We start from the raw sequence: 21,671 nt of genomic DNA, 5'->3' as shown, positions 1-21,671 counted from the left end.
GGGGCCACCACGTGACGGTGTCGGGCCGCCCGAAGTTCACTGACTCTCGCCCGACCGGGCCAGGACAAATTTCAATTGATGTGATGGAAAAAGTCCTTGAGACTCTGGAATCGTTTTTTGCAGGGCCCGTCTGCTAAATTGTTGTTTCATCATGCTGTTGTTTCGCCATCACAGCGCTTACAGAAGAATTGTGATATTCCAAGTCAAGGCTGGTTTCCCCTCCGCCAGCACTCTGTTGTCATGGCAGCGACGTAGGCAGCTGGCTGGTGTTAAATGGACTAAGTTGGCAGGGAAACCTGATTGGTGATCACGGCCACAATAATGCGGATTGTTGACCACCTTGTCATTAATGCGCGCTTCTTCCAAGTCAAAGTCGCTATCTTGGAGGGGCTTTTCTAAATGACAGATTGGTTCAGCATGGCACATGAGACACATTTTGTGTGTGTAACACATATCAAACCATTTCAAAAGTCAAAGATCCATTTTGACTGGGCTGGCAGTGAATGAGTTAAATAGAAGAAAATGAACGAAATATTGCATATGTAATGTTCAAATGTTCCAGCAAACTGTTCAGTAACACAATTATATTAGTATTAGGGCTGTACAATATATCGGAAAAATGTCAATATAGTGGCCAATGCGATATGCATATCGCAAAGACATGCAATCATTTTCTTCTGGAATAGTATGCTTTTATGTCGATTCAACCAGTCGGACCAAACTTAAATTTGCATCGTTCCCGGTAGTTGAACATTATCTCGGGAAATTACAATTAATTAGCCAAGAACACATTGCGCTTGCTTATTTTACCGCATGAAAAAATATACTTCTTTCATTAGATAATAAAAATGTAATTTCTTGACCTACATGTTAAATATCGCAAAGATATCGATATCGCTGTAGTCAACAGCCATATTGCATGTTTTTCCAATCTTGTGCACTTCTAATTACTATAATGCTAACATACAATGTGAAACACCATTGACGGGCTAAGGGAAATTAGCATTGATGTTATGGTGACTCCGAAGCTTCAAACAACTGCTACCCCCTCCCAAAAAAAGAAAAAAACACCAAGAGACTACAACACAGCTCACAAGTGGCTGTTAAATTCCCGGCAATGGAGCGGCGCTTTGCCGTAGCGGCATTCGAGCCGTCCGTTTTGCATCGATTGCAGTCTCGATAGACGGGCAGCTGGACAGCCTGGGCTAGCTTGCTACTTGTTGTGAGGTGAGATGAATGCTATCCAAACAGAGCAGGGTTGGCCCCTCCCTGGCTGCTGACTAAAGATAGGCCCAGTTTAGACTCCCGGGCGGGAAAGGCCGTTGCTTGCTTGCTTGCTGCGTGCCACTTTCAGGAAACTAAAAGTTCAAACTCTTTAGATTTCCAAGGGAACGCGTAAACACGACACGCATACGAGTACAGGCTTCTGTCTTGCTGCGTGAGTCTGTCTGCCAACATTCAATGGTTGTGTCTGACGGCGAGGGGGGGGGGGGGGGTGTTATTTATAGCCGTGTTCAGCCGCTTGTTTAGTTTGCTGCTTGATGCTGTGACGCACTCTGTCGTTTGCAGACAGTCAGTCCCATTAGGGCCCAGCTGATCATATGGAGGCAGCCCCCCCACCCCCACGCAAGAGGGAGTCTACATTTATTTCTGTGAGGAGACGTTGCTTTTTTCCGAGCCCTCCGGGGCAGAATTAAAACACCAGCGCTCAGACTCGTCTATTAATAGGCAAACTTGTGGTGACACTCTGCCTTTCCTTCCTCTCGGCTTCTTTTTTGTTCATTTGTTGATTCCGCCGTCTTCCCTTCTGCCTGACTCCAAAATCCGCTCCCGTTTTGACACCCATCCTCACTTGTTCCTTTCCGCGAAAAGGAGCGGCTTGGCCTCTCAAACGGGAGTGATGAAAGAAGCAAATTGGACGCAGCAGAAAATCTGTTGTCGTCTTTCAGCGTTTTGGGGAGCCCGTCTTTGGTTTTTTTTTTAACAACTGTATGTCCCTGCGGCCGGAGTTTTGCGTTTTCGCGTCAGTCCGCCCAAGGAACGGGAATAAGTGCCAGACGAGGTGCCGGGTGTTATTTGGTAGAAGATGGCGGCTGCTCATCTTGTTGTGTATGTACTGTATGTTGCTGGCCTCTTAACTGCAACGCGGAAGAGGGAGCCCACAACTCCTGCTCTGTTCCGGCCAACCTGCGCTGGCTGCCTGTGCGCTTTAGAGTTTATTTGAACATCCTGCTGTTGGTCTTCAAATTTGTAAATAGTCTGAATAATACAATTGAGTTGAGTCTCTTATTCAGAAATTGTCCAGTCAGTTTGTAGCACCAGTTAATATTTAATCGTCAGAGGGGACTGCAGGGACCGGCATAGCTGACGAAGGCACGCACACACATGCGCACGCACACACAAACACGTGTCAGTTGGTGCCAGGAAGTCTCTGGTCTATTGTGGCCCAATCAGAGGCCACCGAGGTCAAAGAGGAGCGATAACAACGGCCCTCGCAAGAGGAGGCAGGAGGTCCCATTCACAGCTGACTGTCAGTCAGGGTTACAATAGTTTTGGAGCTTCCATTATAGTTTTTAGTTTATTTTCACTTTGGCTTTTTAAATTCAATTAGTTTTGATTCGTTTTACAGCAAGTTTGTTGGTTCTTGATAGCGTGTATTTATTTTAATGCTTCATTTTAGTTTAGTTTTAGTGTTAGTTTTATTTGGAATAAACAAGGAGTATTTGTTGAGTCTTAAGATTTAAAAAAAAAAAAAAGGGGGGGTCACTAAGTATAGTGTAATAAAGTAGACTAAAATCCCCAAATGACTGTCCGGCCTTACGTCTTGTTTACGGCCGAACAGTAATACAGAAATGAATACATTTTAAATTAACCGCGAAGGGCGATGTATGATATTAATTGACAAGATCGAAAGCAAGGACATTTTTGCAATAATTGTAATGAGTCATGCTAGTTTTACAAACGGAAAATGTAGCTTCAGGTAGTTTTGGTTTATTTAAAAACATTTTCGTTTTAATTTGATTTCGTTAACGAGATTTTTTTTTCCCCGTTAGTTCTTGTGAACTATAATAATAACCTTGGTGTCTGTCCGTCTTGAACGTATTGCTCAACCTCAGAGCAGGATTGGAGGTAAAGAGATGGAAAGGATCTTCTGTGCTATTGCACCACTGACCGATTTGCTCTCCTTAACGCTTCCTTTCAATCACGTCTTTCTTTCTGTCCGCCATTCATGTTTTGTTATCTTTTTCCACGCACTTGGCCTTGCATTTCCTCTCCCGCCATCTCTCAGAAATCAGTGGCATCGAATGCTCTCCACTCGGCCTGATTAAGTCAGCACATGTAGCCTCTTGACATGATCACGCTCGTGCGCACGCATTCCCGCAGACCTAATCTGCTTTTCCAGACTGAATAAACACACACAAGTTAGGTTTAAAAGAAAAACACATTCTCTTCCGTGGGGTTTCGATGTCGATGGTAAATAACAGAGCTGGGCATTTTACTAAAAATTGAGCATCTGATATTTTTTTCCAGGAGGGGAGAAAATAGTACCCGTCTATAGGCCGGTCCGCCTCTAATTTTAAACGGCCGTCCGTCGGCGAGTTGGACTAAACTTTCACCCCCCGCTGAGCGATATTTGAAACGAAACGAAAAAGACTCACCACATGGGAGTCTCACTGCGCATTGGGAGCATCCATGCTCCATGTGTTTCAATCAACAAAATTCTGACCTTGATTCTGTACCGCATCAAGCACCTCGAAATTGGTCCTGAAATTGGTCCAGTAAGGCTGGGAGTGCATAACCGTGTTTCTACCCTTAAAGCGTGGAGAGCATATACGTCATTTTCTTTTATCTTTTTTATCCAATTTCTGTTCTCTTAACCAATGAAATGCATCAGAATGTACACGTGACGGTGTCATGAGCCCGCAGAGGATGTTCTGGAATTCTTTGGAGTCATAATGGCGGACGCCATTGATCGCGGGAGCTTTGAGCTTTGTGTTGAATTTCTGGCAAAACTTCAGGTTTTCAAGGGTAAAACCTGATTTGCTGCTGTCCTCTTGGAGAGTCAATAACGCGATTCAAAACGTATCAATAAAGTGGAAATGATTTAAAATCAATGTTAGAAACAACGCTCTTTTCCTATTCGTGTGATTATGGTCAATGAAAGGATTTTTAAAATACTTTTTGAAAATCTTGTTGTTGTACTATGCTCATTTAGTTATTTAGTAAGCAATTTTGGGTTTTGTTAATTTTGTTTTTAAATCTCTTTAATTATAAATATAAAATATTTGTTCTTAAGCCCTCTCTATAATAAATACCCTCCCTGAATTTGGGATTTTTTTTTTTTTTTTTGCAAAACAAATGAGTGTTCACGGGATTTTACAGTAAATCTATTTTGAATATTATAAAACACTTTTGAACATTTTAACAAAATATAGACAGATATGTAATGTATGTATATATGTCTGTGTATATTCATTTATGTATGTGCACACGTATTTTATTTGTATGTTTGATTTTATATGAAAAAGCCGCGTATGCTACTGTCTTTGTTGTCTATATACAAGCTTGTAAATAGTATGCAGTAGCTACTCTTATTTTACGCCATTATTGTCTAGCAAGTGTCTTGTTTTATTGCTAATGACTCAATGCAACTGCGTAGCTGTGGGCTGTGCGCTCGCTCTACTCTGCTGCAAACAGTATTTACCAATTGCCCCGTCAAATGCAACCGGTCGGGATCACGATCGTGAATCACAAAATAATTCACAACTGTGTGAAGGGAAGTCTTGCAAATGTGTCACACGCTCACCTTTACGTGTCGCTCTTGAACTTGTATCTAATTCAGGATGTCAATCAGCGATGCTACCAGCCAATAGCTTTTCAACATGCCTTGCGGACAGCGTACAGAAGTGAAATTATTCCAGATGACACTGTGCGCGCAAATCAGGGGCGGAGCCAGAATGTGGCTAATGGGCGGGCCGGGAAAAATCCGGGTGGGCTTGAATATTTCTCTGACTGAGCACAATCCTCCTGTCCCGACACATCGTATATTCAAATAAAATGACAAAGTGAATAATGAAGTTCAGATCTTCCTTCCTTCCATATCATGCCATTCTTAATAGTCAATAAAATAGAAATAAAAAAACACAACAAAACACAAATTCAAAAATAATTGAATAATAATTTACTAAAAATGTAAAGGTGTATATTTTTTGATGAGTCTCACTGGGTGGGCAGTCTGTCAATCTGGGTGGGCCTGTGCCCACCCGGGCCCACCTGTGGCTCCGCCCCTGGCGCAAATGCAAGGGCCTCAGGAGTGTTCGAGTTTGTAGCCATTTCTTGTTTCTCAGAGTCGGACAGAGCTGTCACTGCAATTAAAAAAAACAAAACAACAACAACAAAAAAAAAACAGTGTCTTGTATGATATCATTTTTGATGGTGAGGCACTGTACTACTTTATTACTGGTACACAGTGAAATATTAATTTCTATTCAGAGCTTCGTGTCGTCGTCCAGCATATGTGCGCGAGCCATTTTTGATGGACAACCACTAACAATGTGACACATGCAGCACTTATGTTGTTTAGATTCTCATTCAATCCCCCCCCCCCGCCGCCGCCCGCCGCTAGTCTAATAAGAAGCAGTTTCCGTCGTTAGCAAGTGTGGCAACTGGCTGCTCATCATGTTCTGTGCTCAAGCACAAAATGCAAATATCTCTTCTCATCACGGTTCACGATTGATGGCCGTTTGATCAATTCTGCTGATATTTGATGTTTTGCGTGTCCTCATTACTGTTCTTGTCGCTTTGGCGTGTTTGCCGTATTTCTCATGCCCCCCCCCCCCTTTTGTGTTCTTGTCGTCATGTGCAGATTTGATCCACTGCACCAATGAGATGAACGTGAACATTCCCCAGTTGGCGGACACGCTGTTCGAGCGCACGGCCAATTCCAGCTGGGTGGTGGTCTTTAAAGCCCTTATCACCACGCACCACCTAATGATGTACGGCAATGAGGTGGGACATGCAACACACACACACACACACACACATACATGACTGAAGCCTAACATCCATGTGTTACTTTATAGCTAAAGTCACTGCACAGCACGGTGGCACATTCTTGTCATTAGCAATGTTAACTGTGTTAGAGTCAGCAGTTGCTAAATTGAAGGCTGACCAATGCACATGATTGCTGCGTTGCTACAATCATTGACTACGCTTGTGTTTTATTGACAGTAGTAAGTAAGCGGAAATGCCGTCAATTTGCGTCACGACGTTGTCCGGGATATTCGAATGCGGAAGTAACTCTGTCCGCTCATACGTGCAAACGGGTTATTCAGAAACCGGAATTTTGACCTTAACCCCAATATTGACTGCATGTAAACGCAGTCGTAAATTTGACAGAGGAAGTAGTAATTGATTAAACAGAAGGGAATTCTGGGAGAAGTATTCCGAGCAGCCTTGAGTTGGGGTCATGTTTTCGGGAAATAAGACTAATCATGTGTTAGGCAGTATGCAATTTAAAAAACAAAGTTGTCGTGGTTTCAGACAAGAATGAAAATAAGAGATAGTACGCTCCATCTAGAGCGAGTAAGCGGTAGTGAACTTTTTACGCAAACTTTTGTGTACCTGTTTTCACACAAACACACTTGCAAAAGATACACTTTTGTCAGTGTTTATTGACAGCGAACTTGTGTTCCCCTATTTTCTTGTGTTGACAAGAAGCAATGCTCCCTTTTGTCGGTTATTGCGTCAACTTTGTCTGAAAAGAGGAAGAAGTTAGTGTGAAATTTTGTTCTGTTTTTATAATGTCAAGCAACCTTTTGCCTTATTGATTTCTCTATCAAAAAGGTTATGTTTAAACGGGTGTTCAAATCCCCCTACCCCCCCCTCCACAAAAAAAAATGGTGGTCTAATCAAATACTACCTTGGATAATTAGGCCACTTGTGAAGTCAAGACTAAAAATACCATCCCGAGACACTAGTTCATCACAGGTCTGTGTTAAATGTTTGCGCAAGCTGTGCAAATTGGTGCAACATTTTTGTTCAACCAAAATGCTGCTAAGTAGGTGTGTGTGGAGCTGCAGGGATTTCTGGAGATGTGTTCCCCAAGTGGCCTGCGTAGTCTGACTTGTTGCCTTCAAATCAAACTTAGTTTGATAGTCGTTGTTTGGGTTGTTGCCATCCAGTTGCATTGGAATTGCTGGAATTGATTCATTGACCCACTTAAAAGAGAAGTCAACCCAAACATATTTTTTTTCAAGAATATCTTCTATGCAAGACCTCTAGTTGAAAGACTGATCAATATTGCGTTTGTGGAATGAGAGTTAATCCACTCGTTTTCAGCCATCTCTGGGGGCGGCCATTTTGTCACTTCTGTCGACTGAAAAGGAAATGACGCATTCGTCGCTCAGGTCCGCGACCAATCACGGATGACCTGTTTTCTGAAGCTGAGCCGCGATTGGTCGTTACCTGAGCCCTGAGCATCTGTGATGTCATTTTCAGTTGACAAAAGACAAAATGGCCGCCCCCTCAGAAGGCGAAAAACGGGTGGATTTTGCTGCTTAACTCATATCGAATAAACACAATATTAGTCAGAATGTCGTTTCAAGTAGTGGGCCTGTTGGGAACATATTCTTGAAAAAAATGTGTTTGGGTTGATTTTCCTCTTAAGATGAGGTTTATGTTGTAAAATTTCTAGATTTTTTTTTTTTTTTAACTTCCGTTTGTCATCTCTCACCTCGAGCAGTCACTGAATCAAATGTTCAAATGGTGCTGAATGTTTTTTTTTAAGAGGCTCAAGCTTCTTTTTAATGCCGTTGTATTGAAATTTCAGGTACAATGCGTTTGCATTTCATCTTTGAGAATTGTTTGCTTCCAAACATTTACGCAAGTACGATTTTTATGTCCTATACATTTTGAGGGATTATTAACTGTGCCAACTGACAATGTTATGTGCTGTAGTTGCAAAGAGCACCGGCAACTTGCAGTGCATCGAACGCGTACCGACGGGCACGCATTCATCAGGCCTGTCGGGACTTTTGTGCTGACGCCAGCTCAGCGGCCAGGTGTCCCTCTCCCTCACGGCCGCGCCATCCGTTGTCGTCACAGCTGAAAGAAATCTGGCCGTAAAATTACAAACCACAGAATTGGGGTCTGCAGACCGTGCAACTCTGTCTGGCTCGGCAATGTGTAAAATCAAGAGTGCGCGACGCAACCTGGTCATTTTCATTGAAAACAATTGAACAACATTGAAAGCGCTGGCAAACACAAAATGTTTGATTTGATCTTTGCAGGCGACAGCTTTTTGCTACAATGTAGTAGTTGTATCGGTGTACATTTGCTGTCGCCTCCAAATAACTCAACACACAGCCACTCATGTCTAAAGCGCTGGCAACAAAAGTGAGTACACCACTATGTGAAAATGTCCAAATTCTAATACAAATATTTACAAGATGGCAAGTGTTCACTGTACATAAGGCCACGTTCACACTGCCGCTCAATTCCAATTTTTTTTCCCCCACCATGCGGCACAAATCAATTTTTTTTTTTTTTTTTTTTCATGCATTGTGAACAGTACAACTCCATTTTTTTTTCAAATCCAACGTGGGCCTCTTTCGAATGTGTATCTTAATCGGATACGTATGCAGTGTGACCGCTTATCCGCACACATCCGACCTGTACGTCCTCAAAAGCTCAATATTTCCTCGGCACGGAAGAGTGCTCAGCGGACTACTCACATCGTCCGTGAATCTGCAAAGTTGTTTGAAGTAACAGATGTTGTCTTTACATTTGACTTTAATCAATCCCACTTGAATCATTTAGCATCATGCGGAAATTGGCGGTGATAGTAGTCACTCAGCCACGCAGACGCTTCATTTATTAGGCGAAGCAATGACGTGGCGCCACCTTTAGATGGTCGTCTCCATGAACTCATTCACTGCCAGACATGCTCAGACCCTTTTTCAACCTAACATTTGGAAAAAAATAAAAAAAAAATATAAATAAGTTCCTAGAATTGAATGGCTGGACTGTGAAAAGACAAGAAAATGCGTCAGTGGCAGTGAATGAGTTAAACGAGGAGATTGAAGAACATCTCAATTCCCAAATATTTCGACCTCCTCCCGCCTTGCCACGCTGACAATAGGCGATAATAAAACGAGCCCCTTCTACGCGAGCCCATATTTACCTCCGTAAACACCGCGTCACGTGACGTTGGTTTCCAATTTGTTTTCGTAATGTTTACAAGTACAAAAAAAGATCGGATCGAACAAAAATGCCATGCCGTATGAACGTAGCCTAAAAGACAAACTTTGACGGTGATTTGAATCGGGGAGGACTTAGTGAGGTTCCTTGCGGAGCCACATCAGCTTGTCTTTGTGCAGCAGAACAAAAAAAAGGATCCAAAAGAGTCTAGCAGGAAGACCCAAACAATGATTTGTCAGAGTGCATTTCCACGCCCTCAGTTCCAGCCCATGTTCGACTCTCTTTCTGGCCTCTCGGGAACTTTGTCCCTCAAAGCAATCTAAAATAGAAACACAAATGGATGGGTGCTAAGATTCGCCACGACGAAGCATTATGGTGATTCTTTTTTTTTTTTTGTTATTGTTTGTTTCGTGAATTTAATTTTATTTGAGGTACTACTCTGGCCCACGTTTTGGCTTTTAGCGACAATGCTTCAATGTTCTTGTCTTGATAATTAAGCCTCTGCGGCCGTGACCTTTTCGACTGAAAAATTCTCCGCTGGGAATTATTGACTTTTTTCAGTTGCACTGGCCGTTGTCATGTTTTCACATTTGTGTATGCAACCAGCGCCAGAGCACAAGGTGGAACATGACATGACAAAAACGAGGCATCGTTCATGTAGTCCCCCTCTGTGCCGAGGCTCTTTCCCAACGCGAATGTGCGTGAAGCCGTACGGCTGACGCTGTCAAGCAGGAGCCCCCCTATCTCACATCAAAACCATTTATTATTTCTGCGACGTCACTCCCGATAAGGGCAGAGCGATGCAAATAAACGCAATCCTGACACGGGTCACCTGACCGATGGCTTTTTGTTAGGCAGCGATACTCACAGGCATATATTCTTTATCCTCGGCATAAAAATATTTTAGCCTGTCTGTATTCCGCTGGCCCGGGGGCACGCTAGAGGCTGACATTTTTTGTTGGAATCAACTTTACCTTGAACTCATTCACTGCCAGACATTTTGAGACCCTCTTTTACCCCAAAGTTTGAAAAAAAAAATTTAAAAAAAAAGTGAATTCGTCAATGGCGGTGAATGAGTTAATCACGGGTTTGCGACGGTACAGGATAAAAAGTTGATGGGAGTGGGAGAGTCCATGAGGAAGAGGGTGCGGCAACCTTTTTTTTTTTTTTTTTTTTTTTTTTTTTTTTTTAGATGTAGCTGACCTCTACAAAAGGAGTGGGAGTCATTCTGAACGGGAGTAGGCCAGGATGGGAGTCGTTTTCACCAGGGTGGGACAGGGCAGGATTTTACTTTACTTATTTTAAATCTTTGGTCCGGGACGGGACGGTATATAATTTTTTCCTTTCTGTGGTAGTGTGTTCTTCTAGCACACATGCCAGAAGGAGCAGCACAGCGTGCAGTGAATTGAATCAAAAAATGTGGATCACACTATTGAATACTTTACATTCTGTTTCATTCTGCCGTGACTGTATGTTTTTACATAATAATAAAGTGCTTTATTAGCGAGCGCTGGCTTTCCCATGACAAAGAACAAAACAACAACCAACAAATCTGAGCTGTGTATGTTTTAAGGTCACACAAATTGAGGCCATCAGCTGCGATGCCTTCGGTGCCACCTCGGTCACCTCGGAACAAACGCGCTTGATTAGCGCAAAAGTCAAATCAGTCATTCTGTTCCAGAGACTGACTTTTTATTTTTTTTTTAATCTAGCCAAAGATGTCATCTTAAAGGCCCAAAACAAGTTTGCCTTGAACACGGCAACCCGCTCATGCGGTCGGAGCCCAACTGTTGCAATTTTAAATCATGTTTATAGTGAGGCTGTGGTGACTTAATGAAATTCCCAATGCATTCTTCCGCTGCAGCATTTGTGGCAGGACTCTGGGACTGTTTAATGTTCCGTGAAATGATGGCGTTTGCCTCCCCCGAATGCATCTGGTCATCTATTACAAGCAGCCTTTCTTTGCAGAATTTGCTTGTGAGCTTTTCCTTTGTATTCGCGCTTCTTTTCTGCTTTTGAGTACAAGTCCTGTAATTAGCTCGGCTCCACATAATTGAAGCCAAAATAGGAGCTGTTTTGCTTCATGGCGTCCCCTTGAACCAAAGGAAAACAAAAACAAAACAAAAAAAAACTGCGTTTCGCTGAAATTTGGTAGCAATATGCGCACTTGACTCCAGTCGCAGTATCTGTATCGAATTGGACGCAGGAAAAAAAATGTGTACTTCTCTTTTGAGGCTAGCCTGGCTCGGATGCATAAATAATCCATCAGGTTATCCTCCAGCACGTATACAATATACAAACATGAAGTTGTGTGCATCGTTCACTCCTCTCTTGCCTTTTTTTTTTTTTTTTTTTTCCATCTTTCCTGAAGCATCTCACAACTGTGCGCTGAATCCTCTTTGGAATCCTCGTGACTTTCCGCTCGAGTCTTTCTGTCTGCTTTGTCAGCGACTGTATTTTTCTGTGCATACAGCATGCGGCCAACTCTCCTCCGGTGATGTGATGAGGCAAAAAAAAAAAAATAAATAACAAGTTGAGAAGTGTCTTCGTTTTCAAGTTTTAAAGCCGCTTGGCACCAGTTGCAAATGTGCATTCAGCCAAGTTGCACTGAAATGCATCCAGTGGCCTGGTGTGATGATGCCTGCACGTTACAGTCGCAATGTTTTGCAGTTTCAAATGCCGCAAATACGCCCAAGCCGGGATTTAAAATGCCATTGTCTCCTTAAGATGAATCATTATCCATTTGGGGAACAATTTGTATCCTCGCATGGGTGCTGTTTCCCCTCCAAGCCGTCGTGTGCGTAAGCCCCCCCCACCCCCCCCACCCCAAAAAAAAAGGAAGCGAAACTCAAATGAATGCCTCGCGAAAGAGTTCCAAAGCCTCTGGAAACGACTTGAATGCACCACATATGTCTGTAAGCAAACGTGTTTGTCTACGCTCCAACCGGCCGTGCTTGGCTGCCAAATCAGGAACTGGCAAAGTGGCAAATCTCTTGAATATTTTTAAGTGGGCTTGACGGAGGCTCTCGATGCGGAGCTCCCCAAGCCCGCTGACGAGTTCCAAGACGATATGCGCGCATTCACGGATGCGAACGCGCGCATTCACGGATGCGAATGCAGACGTGACGGCAGAGCCGTCGGTGGAGGAGGAGTTGAAAAGTTCACTTGGATTATTTTGAAGTTGAAACCAAGTGTTATATGGGGGGGGGGACGACATAATGCATGTAGAATGAGAAATACACCCCCCGCCCAAGCATCTATTTGTGGCTCGAGAATGAGTGACGGCAGTGTGACGCATGTGCTCTTGAGTTGCGTGCGCTGCGCTAATAAGCCCGAGGTCGTTCACGTTCTAAAATAAAAGGCACATGCAGCTGAGGAAAAAGCACGAGAAAGCTCGTACTCACACAAGCACTTTGAGAAGTCGCCATCAGACGCGGTGAAACAAATCGTCGAAATTGTCATGAAAGTGAAAATGAAAGAAATGATTTGTCCACTTGGCAGCTACGCGCCGAGGCTCTTTAGCTTTCTAGATGCCAGACGGCTTCAAACCTTTTTTTTTTGTTGTTGTTGTTGTCAGTACGTTTCCCCGCAACAAAGGTCTTTTTATCGTTTTCATCTCACAGCGTTTCATCCAATACCTGGCCTCCAGAAACACGTTGTTCAACCTCACCAACTTCCTGGACAAGGGAGCCCTGCAAGGTAATGAAAAGAAAACAATTTGCATCTTTATCTCATCACCAATCAAGCAAAGTGCTTCAAGTTGCCCACGCCGTTTCCCTTGCTTCTTTCCCAGGTTACGACATGTCAACCTTCATTCGAAGGTACAGCCGTTACCTGAACGAGAAGGCCATGTCCTACAGACTTGTGGCTGTGGATTTCACCAAGATGAAGCGAGGGTAGGCAATGCAAAAATCACCTCAGCCCGACATTAGCTAATCCAGCGCAGTTGCCACGTGCAGTTAGCTAACTAGGATCTGCCATCTTTAGAGCGCCTCGTTAACCATGAGTGCATGCGCCTCACGCAGAGAAAGACGGGAGAGGTGATTTCTTTTTTTTTTTTTTTTTTTTTTTTCTCTCTCTGCTGTGGCCGCTTTAGAGTGCCTCGTCGTGGCACAAAAAAAGCCTGTTGGCCTATATTCCAAGCACTGGACGCTTGAAGCCATTAGTTATGTTCAGGCATAAAAAAGATGCTAGACTAAAGGCCCCGAGGTCGTGAAGCATCATGGCGTCTGAATGCGCCGTCTGATTGGCGTAGCGGCCCCCGTCGTAGTGTCGTAACCCGTCTGTAAGCGTCTTGGGGGCGTTTATGTATGTTGAATCGCCGTCGCCGGTCGTAACATTTGGTCACTCTGATTGGCTGTTAGCTAGCAAACCAGCGTGCGGGAAGTGACAAATGCGGAAAAACAGTGCTGCCTTTGCTGCCTTAATCTTCTTACAAGTACAAGAGCGAGGGTTGACAATGTAAGTATTTCACAATACCGTGTCAAGAACGTGAGGGTTTACTTTGCGTGGGAGTTCATCGTGAGCGAAGAATAGAGCCCAATGCATTGTTTACGTTTTTATAATCCGCCCCCGGCCAACAGCTTTCCGATTGGATTTTTCTAACCATGAGAAATAGTGACTATCGCCGCCGATGGTATGGAAGGGTATTACATCTTATGCATGCGCAGAAGCGACTTTAATGGTCAGCGTCGCTGTCTGTCGTTGCGGTGTGTTTTGCCAGCGCGACGTGCCGACAGCCGGCCGGACGCCACAGCGTCTGTTGGCCAGCCTCTTTTTGGTGAATGTCGTTTTGGTGCATCAGGGCCTTAAGTCGCATTCATGTTGCCATATAGTTAGTAGTAGTATTTGATTGACAGTTGACAAATGAGTGGGGCGTGGTTTCCCCGCATTCAGTGGACACGCCCACAACGTCTGAAAGCGAAGACAACAAATAGATTTTTCACCATTTTAAAAGCCAATTTTTTTAAAAACATTTTTTTGAAGGATTCCACTTTGGCGGTGTCGTTTCCAACACTCCTCTCTGCGGCGTGTCCGATTTCAAAGGCATTTCTTTTGACAGGGACTTTTATGCGATGCGAGCCACTTGATGAGAGACGTACTAATAAAAGCGCCTCCTTGAAGAATGCAGAGAGATTTTGTCGGCGAACCTCAATGGCGCGCACGGCTGGCCAGATGCTCATTTTGAATTCAGTCGTGTTCCTCATTTGCAACCAAAACATTTGTCACTGTGCAGCACCGACGGCGTGATGCGGACCATGAACACGGAAAAGCTGATTAAAACGCTGCCCATAATTCAGAACCAGCTGGATGCTCTGCTGGATTTCCAGGTATTTTGCGCGTGTGAGCGATATCAAGTCTTGTCTGTCAGCCCCTCAAGCCTTTTAATCCCCCCCCCCCTCCCCTCACCTCTCCTTTTGCTGCGCAGGCCAACCCCAACGAACTCACTAATGGCGTGATCAACTCTGCCTTCATGCTGCTCTTCAAAGACTCCATCAGGCTGTTTGCCGCGTACAACGAAGGGGTCATCAACCTCTTGGGTACCACACTCGCTGCCAATTAAGTGCTCTTAGGACCCGGCGCGGTCGCCATGGCAATGCTGTCGTCTTCCAAATGCACGCAGCGTGTGTCATCTTTGTTTGTTTTTTTTTGTTTTTTTTTGTCCCCCTCTGGCTGCTGCAGAGAAATACTTTGACATGAAGAAGAACCAGTGTAAAGACGCGCTGGACATCTACAAGAAGTTTCTTTACAGGATGACCAAGCTGTCCGAGTTCCTCAAAGTAGCCGAGGTAGGCGCCGTCACACTCGCACCCGGCTTCTTTCCCTCCTCCTGACAAAGGCGGATGACCTTGCGGCCCCTCGCTCGCACGCTGCCCGCCAATCTTCACTCTTGTCTTTTGGGCCAGCCAACAAGTCGGCGGCCGGCGATCATAACGTCAACCGCCGCTCGGACCAGTCCCGTTTCCAATCGAATAAACGTTTTTTTTTGTTTTTTTTATACAGCTGATTAAAAAGGATGTGAAGCGACTCCGGACACACATTAAAAAAAAATGAGTAAACGGATGATTTGTTCCAAGTTGCAAATCTGGTTTGCCGTTTTTTGAATGAACGCCGCACGTCAAATTGCTTATTGCTTCACGGGATGTGCACGACTTGGAAAAATCAAACTTAAAAGCACCTGAAGACATTTGGCCACTCATAACAAAACACAAATCCAAAACAAAGCATCGTTTAATTGGCTTTCGGATGTTTCGTTTCGCAATGCTGCGCATGAAGTCGATGAAAGGATGACAAATCGAGAAACGACATCAAATGGTTCTTCCCTGTAAATGCTTGACCTAAATGCGACCTCAGTTTTGACTTTTCTAGATGTCAGAGCTGCTTTGGAGGCTGCGCCCAAGCGATGTGAGGCAGAAGTAGAAGCCGCCCTGCTGGTGACTTGTTTCATTCGCACTTGACCTCGTCTTTATCTGTGTGCGAAGAGTCCGCGTATCTGTCCGAGCTCGTAGCCCACCCGCGGATGGGTTTGCCGTCGGTGTCCTTGTTTTCTTATTTTTATTTTATTTTATTTATTAATTTTTTTATCAGTGTGTCGTGGTCACAACACGATTCATCACAGCCGTCCGTCATGCCATCTTCGCCCTCCATCGGCCATTTGTCACCGATCAAACGCTCAGTGTGGCGTCCCAAATTCTTGATTTGTTGATTTCTGCATTTCTGCTGTCGTTTTTTTGTTGTTGTTGTTGTTGTTGTTAGCGCATGAAGTAACGATTTCTTTTCTCACATGGGCCCTGCCCTGTTTTTTTCCTCCATTTATTTTTTTTATTTTTTTATTCCCGCCCACCTTCCTCCCTCTCCTTGTTCATTTGTTTTCTACGACAGGAGGTTGGAATAGATCAGGGTGACATCCCCGATCTCTCGCAGGTCAGTGTGCATCTCACCTCCTTCTCTTCTTGCTTTTCTACGCCACCGCTCTTTCTTCCCTTGCTGTCACGACACTCACGTTTCCACTCTCGCCTCATTTAACCCCCGCGTTGTACCTGTCCATGTCCGTCCACACTCACCAACAAGCTCTGCTGTTCACTCTCCACTCACTTATTATTATTATTATTATTATTATTATTATCAATATTATTTTGGTTTTCCAAAAATCATCCTGGTTTTGTTGTTGGAAGAAAGAGTAGGTTTTTTTTTTTTTGGTTTTTTTTAATGTTCTAGGCAGCTGCTAACGGCGCCAGGGAGTCCAGGGGGCGCCAAAACGGTTATCGAAGGAATGCGGGGAGGGGGGTCATCTTGAATATGAAATTGGTGTCTATTTAGGCTTAAAATGGAAAAGAGGTTAAGACAATAGATTCAAATGCAAAGCAATGCCCAAGTACTGTAATACGAAAAAATATTTGCAAATAAGTCCCGACGATGCCCCCGATCCGCGTCCCAACTACTTCCCTCTGCCGCCCTCTTTTGGCAGAGTGGCATCTTTGTCGGACTTGATGGTTGGCTAATCACAAAATCGATCAACATTTCTTTGTAGCTGCGCTGCATCTTCAAATAATTTCTGGAGATGAACAGTCCTCCGGCTAACTTTTTTTCCTGCGATTAATCGTCTAACGCTATTTCACGTTCCACTTTATATGTCAGGTTTTGAATCCCAGTTGAATGTTGTTAGTTACAATCGCTAAGCATGTTGATTGTTGTCAACTTTGTATCACACGTTGTTATGGGTATTAATTAGTATGATATGATTATTAGTACTAGTAGTATCAATACTCCAAAATTTGGTTTGACCGCATCCCATTTTAAACTGCTTGCAGTAGATTACTAATCAACATTACACTGACATTTAAGTAGGCAACATGCACCTAAAAAAAAAAAAAAAATTTTAATGTTGCACATGCATAATACACGATACTTATGTATCGAATGTTACTGTTTTTTGGGGGCGTGGTTTAACTGTATCAATAATCACAGAGAGAAAGGGGTGACATAAAACTCTTGCCGAGGGCACCGGGTTGGCTCGGGCCGGCCCTGTAGAGTATTTTCACTCAACTGCAAACGTATGGATTGCCGTTCCCTCATCAATGTGACCGTCTGGCTTCAGCCTTTGGGTTGATTTGAACACCTAACGGAGGGCAAAAGTAACACCCCAAAAAATTCAGCTTCCCCCCTGCCCCAAAAAAAACCCCAACAAATGCAGGTGTAACAAGCCTCATCCGAAGTGTCTGTCACAAATGGTGTTTTTTTTTTCTTCTTCTTCCTCCCGTGTGGCAGAAAACCAAAGGATCATACATTGTAGGTGCCGGCTTGCATACTGTGCGACTTGCTCCTTCCCACCCCGTCTAGACGGCGCTGCACGCGGGCCGCCGTCGTTTGGCAAACGTGTCATCTCGCATGCGACCGCAGGCACGTCGGCTGGCTTCCAATACGCCGCTGTCCGAGTCGCGCAGATTGCTTTTCGCCCCGCCGCGGCGAGCCGAAAAAAGGTCGCGAAGCGCCGTGAATCCACAATGAGGCTCCGCCCGCCTTCATCTGCATGACTCGCTCCGCCGGCTTTCATCTCAATTCTTTGCCTTCTCGTCGCCGTGGTGCGCCGCGCTTTTAATGGCGCCTGCCCTCAGATTTGCCATGTAATCGTTATCCAGGAGACAGAAAAAGATCAGCGGCAAACAGGATGACCCCCCCCCCCCTTTTTTTTTGTTCCTAAACCTTGTTTCATGAATGATTCAAAGCACCACGCACCTTAGTGATCGTGTGTGTGTCCCGGCTAATATTGACTCGGCTTACAAGGTCCTCTTCTCCAAGCAAACTACTGTCTCGCCCACCGCAAAGACAAAATGCTTCCAGATGTGTGTGTGTGTGTGCGTGTGTGTGTGTGGGTGCGCGCGCGCGCATTCTTGTGGATGGTGACGTTGTCATATTTTCACCGTAGAGGAAATTGCTCTCCTCGCTGCGCCGCAATCATCTCAAGCGCAGCTCAACTGCGGATTTCTGCGGAGCTGCCGTCCGCGTTTGCTCGCGCCCCAACTCGAGCTCGACTCCTTGTCCAGCCCGACTTACCTTTTAGGAAGGTCGACATTTGATTTGAAGCATAAACAGGAGCTGTTGTGCAAGGACAACAATGCTGAACAATATGCACACACACACACACACACACACACATAAAAAAAAAAAAAACAAACAAAAGAAAGCGCATGACTTCTCTTTGTAGCCGTTTTCTTGCTTTTTGTTTGTAGTGCTGCTCTGCTCACCATGTCAATGTTTGCTGCACGTCGCCATGACTACCTTTGGTTGCCTAATGCACTCTGTTCCCTTCCTGTGAGAGCAACTCGGTCTTAACCGCGATCTCATGTGTGGGCGGCGAAAGTTGAGCGCGTTTGCTTGCCGTAATCGTCCTTCCTTCCCTTTGTTTTTCGAAGGCCCCCAGCAGCCTCCTGGAGGCGCTGGAGCAGCACCTGGCCTCCCTGGAGGGCAAAAAGACCAAGGAGCTGAATGCAGACGCCAGGTGAACATTGGGAAGGCGGCGTCGGGGGGGGTTCATAAGCGGCGCCGGCTTGCCTCAACGCGCTCGTGTCTCTCGTCCGACAGGGCGTCCACCCTGTCCAGCGCCGTCTCATGCCTGGCCTCCACCGACCTGTCCTTCGCCCGCATGGATGAAAAGGAGAAGCAGCTGGCCCTGGAGGAGGAGCAGGCCAGACTGCAGGCTCTTAAGGTAACCAACCGGCAGCCGCTTGTAAAACCGAGCAAGATTTGGAGAACTGCTCTTTCCTGCGGGCGGAGTTGGACAATAATGTGAGAGTTGGAGCGAGCGGGGATCGGGAGGTGCGGTTGGGCCGTCTCGGCAGCGTGACGTCCGCATGGACTCGACGTCTGGAGCCATCTGGAGCCTGTGCGGCTCCGGCAGCCTTTTCCATTTGCTCCTCGCTGCACTAGTTGGAACGGAAATGAAGAGGCGTCCCGCCTGGCTCGGGCAGCCTTTGAAAACTCGCTCTGCTCCGCGGTCACGTGTGAGAGCAAACGGGTTCATCTTCAAGTCGGGAAGAAAATCGACGGTTGGCAGCGTTGGCCAGTGAGATGGAATTGAGTGAAAATGTTTTCAGAAAAAAAAAAAAATAATGCCAGACTATCAAACATGTCTTGGTGTTGCCACGTGATTGTAATATTCCCTCGAGGCCGCAATCGTATTCCCGGCAAGCTGGCTTCTTTTCTTTTTAAAGTCGTGTCATGTTTGCTCATCTTCATTCGGCAGCGGCGGACACGCGCCGCTTGTTGATCTGCATCGATTCGCCTCAGCTGGCCTTTATTACACGATTGATGTGTCCTTGCGCCCACCTCAAAAGTTGCCCAGTTGACCCAACGCCTCGCTGCTCGTGCTTCCGATTTGAAAAATGACATGAAATGTAAAATGGCGGCTCTGCGTGTCCGTTTTTTTTTTTTTGGTTTTTTTTGCCAGGATCAGCGACTGAAGGAGATCAGCATGCAAACTCCGCCCTCTGCCTCCCCCAGCAACCAATCCATAGGCAGCACCCACAACAACAACCACGTCGCACCAACGCCGGAGTTATTCGGCTCCACGCTCCCAGCCAACAGGTGGGCGAGAACACCAACATAAAAGTAATGCTTTGGCACCCCATTGGTGTCAGGGAACTACTGATGCCTGTGGCACGTTACTCCAATGTGTCCCAATTTTTACAGTAATGACTAGGGATGGACCGATTATCGTCCGGGCCGATTATCGACGGCAATATTCAGTATTTTGACGAATATCGATATCGGCCTTTTTTAAAAAATTGATGGCCGATAATAAATCAATTTAAAACAGTGGTAACTTCAAGGAAGTTTTTATTTAAATATTCAGTGAACTTTATAAGGGATTCTACCGACCCTGGGAACACTATGCAAAAATGCACCTTTTGTTTTTATTTGAAGTCAATACAATACAATATCTGTTTTTGTTAGTAATATATATATATAATGACTTTTTAAAGCAACATTATGCAAATCTGGAAAATTGTCCAATACACATATGGTCAAAGACTATTCAAAAGAAGTTCAGGATTTTTATTTTGACACCAATATTTTCCTTTTTACTAAAAATGAATATCGGCCCCTAATATCGGTTATCGGCCTCCTTGACTACTAATAATCGGTATCGGCCTTGGAAAAAAAACATATCGGTCTCTCTCTAGGAATGACTCATCGAACACGCGTCGTTTCTCTGAAGTAATCTGACTACAGTTCCTTGGCAAGATCACACTTTGTTACTGTACATCAATACTTAAAGAAACGTTATTGTTAAACGTCACTGTTTAAAAAACGGTTGTCAATCGGATGTGAATTACTTTTAAGACCTAGTACTGAGTAACTTAACTGAGTTACTTTTGGAGTTATCTCACTAAATGAGCTTTTCAAGGCAGTTGAATTATTTTTGAATTAGTTCATTGTTGTGTTCTTTATTGAATATTAAAAATTGTAGTTGTCTCCGAAATATCCGAACTTCATATTATTCAGTTTGTCGTTTTATTTTTAAATGCGATTTGTCGGCACAGGAGGATTGTGCTCGGTGAGGGAAATATTCAGGCCCACCCTGATTTTTCCAGGCCCGCCCATGAGCCACGTTCTGGCTCCGCCCCTCGTGACATGACGAGTGAGCGCGCAAAACGGCCACGCGTGTGCGCGCCCGCCACTTTCTCCTCGGCGAATCGTCTTCACCCGGGAGAACTTTGACGCTCGTACACGTGGCCTCACCGAATAATTCACGGCTCGTGCCGGATCGGAATCGGACGTCTGTCTAGTTGATTTATCCCCATCTTTGCGCCGCCCTGCCCCCATCCGTTCCCTTTCATCCCTCGACATTGAATCTGCTTTTATCCAATTCCCTTATCCGTGGCCTCTGTAACGCCGCCTTGTTTTGTCACCGCTTTTTTTGTTTGTTTTGTTTTTTCTTGGGCGACTCCTCAGTGTGCCCAACCTGAACAGCGACTTGTTTGATCTGCAGCCAGCCTTCATCCCCGCCGTGCAGTGCACTCCTTCCATCTCCTCCGCCAACAGTGCCTGGGGAGGTATGTCGCGCACACGCGCGCACAACTTTCAGATATGTTCCGAGGAAGGGCTTGCCCCGCCAGTGTCGACTCTGAAATGTCTGTTGACCTTTACGCCATGCGAGCCTTTTTTGAGAAAGTGTTACAAGCCTGCCGACCGGATGACGCGCCCGCTGGCTTCGCCGTAACGAGGAACTCGCTCTATTGGCCGCTCGGTGTTGTCACTCTGCTCTTGTCCCGAGAGAGGGACAACGTTCTATATTTCAATATCTCATCCCTGGCAGGGACGCAGCGGACAAAGCGCAAATTGTTTCGCCGTCCTTCCAAAACGCCAGCCGAGTTTCATTGCAAAAGGTTTAGACCGACATGTCGAGGAAGACGGGCAGCCTCGTAGGATGTTTGTGTCGACATCATATACAATATATATATATGTTT

General features: G+C 45.1%; 1 protein-coding gene across 5 annotated transcripts in view; it reads left to right on the top strand.

The window, feature by feature from the left end:
• The window catches only part of LOC147150899 (phosphatidylinositol-binding clathrin assembly protein), a 34,440-nt gene that overhangs the window by 3,201 nt on the left and 9,568 nt on the right, over positions 1-21,671 (top strand). For 4 of the 5 annotated variants that reach the window (XM_086055082.1, XM_086055105.1, XM_086055074.1 and 1 more), the window contains exons 2-12: positions 5,867-6,009; positions 12,825-12,900; positions 12,995-13,097; positions 14,438-14,531; positions 14,630-14,741; positions 14,884-14,990; positions 16,084-16,125; positions 18,615-18,700; positions 18,784-18,907; positions 19,649-19,785; positions 21,157-21,257. In XM_086055082.1, coding sequence (XP_085911208.1) covers positions 5,867-6,009; positions 12,825-12,900; positions 12,995-13,097; positions 14,438-14,531; positions 14,630-14,741; positions 14,884-14,990; positions 16,084-16,125; positions 18,615-18,700; positions 18,784-18,907; positions 19,649-19,785; positions 21,157-21,257 — 1,125 coding nt within the window. The remainder of the gene's footprint in view (positions 1-5,866; positions 6,010-12,824; positions 12,901-12,994; positions 13,098-14,437; positions 14,532-14,629; positions 14,742-14,883; positions 14,991-16,083; positions 16,126-18,614; positions 18,701-18,783; positions 18,908-19,648; positions 19,786-21,156; positions 21,258-21,671) is intronic. The other variant, XM_086055099.1, reaches the window with a different exon arrangement.

This window comes from Filicampus tigris, chromosome 2, assembly GCF_054856515.1.
Source record: "Filicampus tigris isolate MCC_2025a chromosome 2, RoL_Ftig_1.0, whole genome shotgun sequence".
NCBI classification, from domain to species: domain Eukaryota; kingdom Metazoa; phylum Chordata; class Actinopteri; order Syngnathiformes; family Syngnathidae; genus Filicampus; species Filicampus tigris.
This window is presented reverse-complemented; position numbering and strand designations above follow the sequence as displayed.